Source organism: Aplysia californica, unplaced genomic scaffold, assembly GCF_000002075.1.
Source record: "Aplysia californica isolate F4 #8 unplaced genomic scaffold, AplCal3.0 scaffold00475, whole genome shotgun sequence".
Taxonomy (NCBI): domain Eukaryota; kingdom Metazoa; phylum Mollusca; class Gastropoda; order Aplysiida; family Aplysiidae; genus Aplysia; species Aplysia californica.
In genome coordinates, this window is record NW_004797745.1 from 69,494 (window position 1) to 74,493 (window position 5,000).

The 5,000-nt window shown below is 42.3% G+C and overlaps 1 protein-coding gene across 1 annotated transcript in view; it reads right to left on the minus strand.

The window, feature by feature from the left end:
* The window catches only part of LOC101856751 (receptor-type guanylate cyclase Gyc76C), a gene marked incomplete in the record, with an annotated part of 235,481 nt that overhangs the window by 43,261 nt on the left and 187,220 nt on the right, over positions 1–5,000 (minus strand). The window contains 1 exon segment of the mRNA XM_035971646.1: positions 2,089–2,194. Coding sequence (XP_035827539.1) covers positions 2,089–2,194 — 106 coding nt within the window.

Sequence of the window (5,000 nt, forward strand, 5' to 3'; positions counted from 1 at the left end):
TTCATCTCATCCTCCCAATTTACCAACAATTTTCCCCATAATTATAATGTGTTGCTTTTTAGTTTTTTAAAGTGGTAAATAAATCGCCAGTGCTGTCTGTTGTTCTCGTAATCATAACACACTGGGCTAAAAATATGTCTAGCTGGTCTGATGTCGATGGACGCGGATCTTTTTGAGTCGCTTCTACACCTCGTACTTTAGCCTGGCCTGGAAATGATCTTATTTTGGTGGACGCGTAGACTAAAACAAGTTAGCAAGCAAGCAAGCACTCACGAACACACACACACACACACACACACACATATATACACACAAACACACACACACACACACACACACACACACACACACACACACACAATCAAAGAGTACGGCGGGCGTATTTTATGTATTCAGGGGTCAAAGGTCCAGCCAATCGTAGCCCGGGTTTACGCCCTCTGTGTAGTCGCATGTAGGTTAAAGGTTTCTCTACTTTAACTTCCAGGTCGTCGAGTACAATCGCGGCGGGGCTGCAGTGTGCACTGAAACCTCGACCCGATAGGCCCGACCAGACCCGACCCGACCCGACCCGAACGCGTACGTGGGCACCCTCTATAAAGATACAGCATGCCGCGTTTAACGAACGAAGAGCGCAATCAGGCATTTGGTATGCTGAGGTCCAATACGCCAGTAGCGAATGTTGCAAGGACCTTCAATGTGACAAGAGACACGATATATCGACATATGAATCGTTTGCAGACGTCTGGATCCGTGCAGGATGGTCCCCGGACGGGTAGTCCTAGAACTACAACACCAGCCCATGACCGGTACATTCGGGTCTTGCACCTACGAGATCGCTTCCGGCCTGCTACCAAGACAGCCAGGGAGTGGAAGGGACGGAGAACCATAAGTGCGCCGACGCCTTAGACCTCAGCCGGTCACCTTGGATCAGATACGTACAGCACTTACAAACATATGGAACAACATTCCACAGCATCCCATACAAAGACTTGTGTGAAGCATGCGGCAGATGTGCACAGAAGTCGCCAATGCCCACGGCGGCTATATGCGGAATTAACTGTGACTTTTCATTTTAGGGCCTACAATTAAAAGATCAAATTTCAGGAAATAAAGTTCATTTAAAAAAATTGTTTTTTATGTAATTGATTTGTGAAATGTTCAAACTTTCCTTATAGAGAGATTGTTTCTGGTTAAAATCAGTCTTTCAATACAAAAAAAACACTAAAAAAAGGGGTGTCTGGGTTTTTTTGACGCCAAGCATAATAATAATAATACTAATAAAAATGATGATGATAATGATACTGATAATAATGATGATGACAATAATAGAAGAAGAAGAAGTAGAAGAAGAAGAAGAAGAAGAAGAAGGAGGAGGAGGAGGAGGAGGAGGAGGAGGAAGAGGAGGAGGAGGAGGAGGAGGAGGAGGAGGAGGAGGAGGAAGAGGAGGAGGAGGAGGAGGAGGAGGAGGAGGAGGAGGAGGAGGAGGAGGAGGAGGAGGAGGAGGGGGAGGAGGAGGAGGAGAAGGAGAATAAGAATTACTCGCTCATTTATTATTAAGCGCCTATCCACACTTTACAGCATGCCCTGGGCGCTATAATATTATTTGAAGAATGCCACTCTCTATGCAATGTATAGTATTTCGCTTGTAAATGTGAACATAACAAATTTGAGGGGGTTTTGTGCGGGGGGGGGGCTGTTGCAATTCATCTTCTTTCTCTATTATCCTCCTCTTCTTCTTTCTTCATTTTTCCTCCTACTCCTGCTCCTCCTCGTCCTCCTCCCCCATGTTCTCTTCTTCCTCCTGCACCCCCTCCTCCTCCTCCTCCTTTACTGTCTTTTTTCCAACAATCTAATTACATCTACCCCTACCACTACCACTACCACTACCCCTAACATCAACACTACCCCTACCCCTAACCCTTAAAGTTATAATCGATTTGCAGAATTCTCTAATTGGTGCAGACACCGGAGAAAGCCAAAAAGGCAAGGTAAAACAGATAATGTAAAAATTATGTTTGAAAATTTACAATAGAAAAAAAAAGCTAGAACTTTATAAGGACGGAAAGTGGGAAAGTAAGAAGTTCGTACACTTTGGCTGCAGACATCTCTGTCCCCTGTAGCCGCAGGCTGGCTCATCCACTGGAGGTTTCCCGCCCAGCCACTTGATCCTCTTTCCGTCAAACGTGTGAAACTTCTGGAAGAACAAACATATATGTACAAGAAAAAAAATAAACAAAAAGAAAAAGAAATGAAAAAGTAAAAAAAAACAGCACTAAATCAGTTCTATGTATTGAATTTCTGAACTGTAGCTATATAGGTCTTGTCATGACGTGTGGCGTCGGTGGCCTAGTGGTTATAGCCCGCATGATAAAGCTTGTTTGGCGTCTTAGTTTTTTATTCTCTGATGATTCTAACTGAGTTTTCGTTGCTGATTTCAAATTTAATGGGGGCCAAATGGTAAATTTTGGCCATTTTTATCTAAAAGTGAAAATCCAAAATGGCCGCTATAGATGCATGTGTTTGAGGATATCTGGCATTGCAGACAGTTCTCAATTACTTAACATTCCAATAGTACCAGCAAATTTTACGCTTACTTAAGTGTTTATGGGTGCGGTGTTGAAGAAAGGAACACTTGTCTTTAGTTTTCAGGCCACTAGCACAACGTGCGACCTTCAGTGGCTGACACTCAGCTCTGTCGAACTTTTGTTATTAGTACACAGAGGTGTGGTGTGACGAAGTATTTTCTGTCAACGTCTCTTTGCTTTGCTAGCTGAGTCTATATCACGACGGTGGACAGCTGCAGGCGGTTTAGCCTGTGACATGACGGCGAGAAGAGCTGTTAGCGTTAGCACCCTCGAGCGAATCTTGGTGGATTCGTACATGAGTCGCTCTGCCATCATTCTTGCATGATACGGGTTTGTGTATTTCAACCAGCAGAAAAAAGTGATGCCCAAAAGATACAAGTTGGCCCCCGAATGATATGAAGTCTAGAGGCCCCGAGGAAGCAGAATCACCTAAAAAAAAAAACTTAAAGAGGAAAAACCACGTTCTAGTACTTGTACCTAGACCCGGCTCTCGGACTATTAGGCTACTGGACTCGTAATCGTGAGATAGCAGGTTCGGGTATTCGAGCCTCCGACGTTGTATCCTTGGGAGAGGCACTTTCCATGAATTTCACATTTGGCTCGTGCGTTTCGCAGATTGACGATAAACTCCGAGGTCACGCCTCTTAAATAACCCAATAGTGTTGAGAGGGGTGTTAAACGTATACTATTTCACCATTGTTTTGTCATAACATTATTGTGAGAAACAAATTCTTTCTCTAACTAGAATCAACATAGTTGGGGTTTTTTAATTGTTTAATTTGTGTTGTATCTATATAGGAACCAGAGATGACAACAATAAAAGTTAAGAACGTACGCGTAACTGTCGCCCTCAAAACAGAACGTTGTCTTAGAATACACCCGAGTTCGATTCCAGTGTTGGGAGAATTTTTATATAGTATCTCGGTCTTTCTGCTGAGACGTTGTATCCTTTTCAGCCTAAGTTGGCCCTGACAGGCAACGCTGAAGCAGCTTGCCTCTTTAATGGTTTAAATAGTGTACACACTTAATTAAAAAAATCAACATAGATGCCACCGGTATCTGTGATGTAATAGCTCTGCTCTGTTTCGCCATTGCATGCTGAAAACGCGAGTCGGCTCCAAAGCATTTGAACTGCTTTATCGAGTATCTCCGTCTGGCGCTGCCCCACTAGGTTGTCATGGCTGAAAGGGGTTGAAGCCCGCCTCCTAAATGATCTAAATCAATTTTTTTAACTCCTTATTTCCGGCAAGCTGCTATCTGCAGCTCGGTCACAATCCTTTACGATGACGACGATGCTATATATTAATATTTCAAAGTGCCGAACAAGTCCCTCCTACCAGGCGTTCTTTTATTTGATGAAACAACTTTTCAAAAAGGTTCATGTTTTAAAATGACCAATTCAGGGAAGTGTATGACACTTTCAGGTTTCGTACCTAAAGAGGGCGCTGGGAATAGAAGAAAGCTCCCTCACATAAAAACACTTGAATTTTTTGGCCTGCCAGTACACCCTAATAGCGAAAGATTTTGGAAAGTGGCGTACACGTCGTCCGATCTTTTCGGTTTGTCTCATGTATGGTTATGAAATCAGAAAAAAAGGCCGCAGGGCGACATTCAAATAAGAACCAACTGGGGTAAATTGCTTATAATCCCCCCTCTTATCCTTGGCTGATTCCCATATTGCATCTCAGGGTTGTGATATGATGTAAAAAAAGGAGATGTAATTATGTAAGAAGCTATATTATGGTTACCACAGCTTCCTAAATGCTCAGGGCGTGTTTGCTATGACGTTAATACAGTCAGAGAATATTGTGGCCGTCTAAGTTCTACAATAAACTAAAAATCCTTGGAAGTTATTGTTGACTTTATCAAAGTTTTTACTCCTGTGTCCAATAAAAGCTACGCTTACAAAATCGAAACGTTTCAAGGGACTGAATTTAGAATAAAGACTGGGGTGAAAAGTAAGAGGGTGAGGGTCGAGCTGCATTTTACGACTAAATGGAGAGGGTGAACAGGTTATAAACAACTATAAAAAACTTGACGTTAAACAGCTCTTTGTCAAGAAAGTTGTTTTGTTTGTAGAACACAATTGGTTATTTTGTAAAGTACAATTTGAAAAGTGTTAACTCTTTGAGAACGCGCATTCTTGCCACTAGACAACGCTTGAAGATACCGTGTTTTGAGACAAGTTAAGAAAAAATCATAATTTCGTTTCGTTTAGTTTTAAAAATCTATTTTCATCATTTAAAACTTGAAGATGCACGTGACAACATACAGACTATAAACGTGTATGCCGCCAATACATGTTTGTAATTAGTGAATGATGGTTCGAACTGAGCAGTAACTTTACCTTTTGCCTACTGCTAGCCGGACCTATGTGTCCTCTATATCATAAATGAGTTCCTGAATACACAGCTA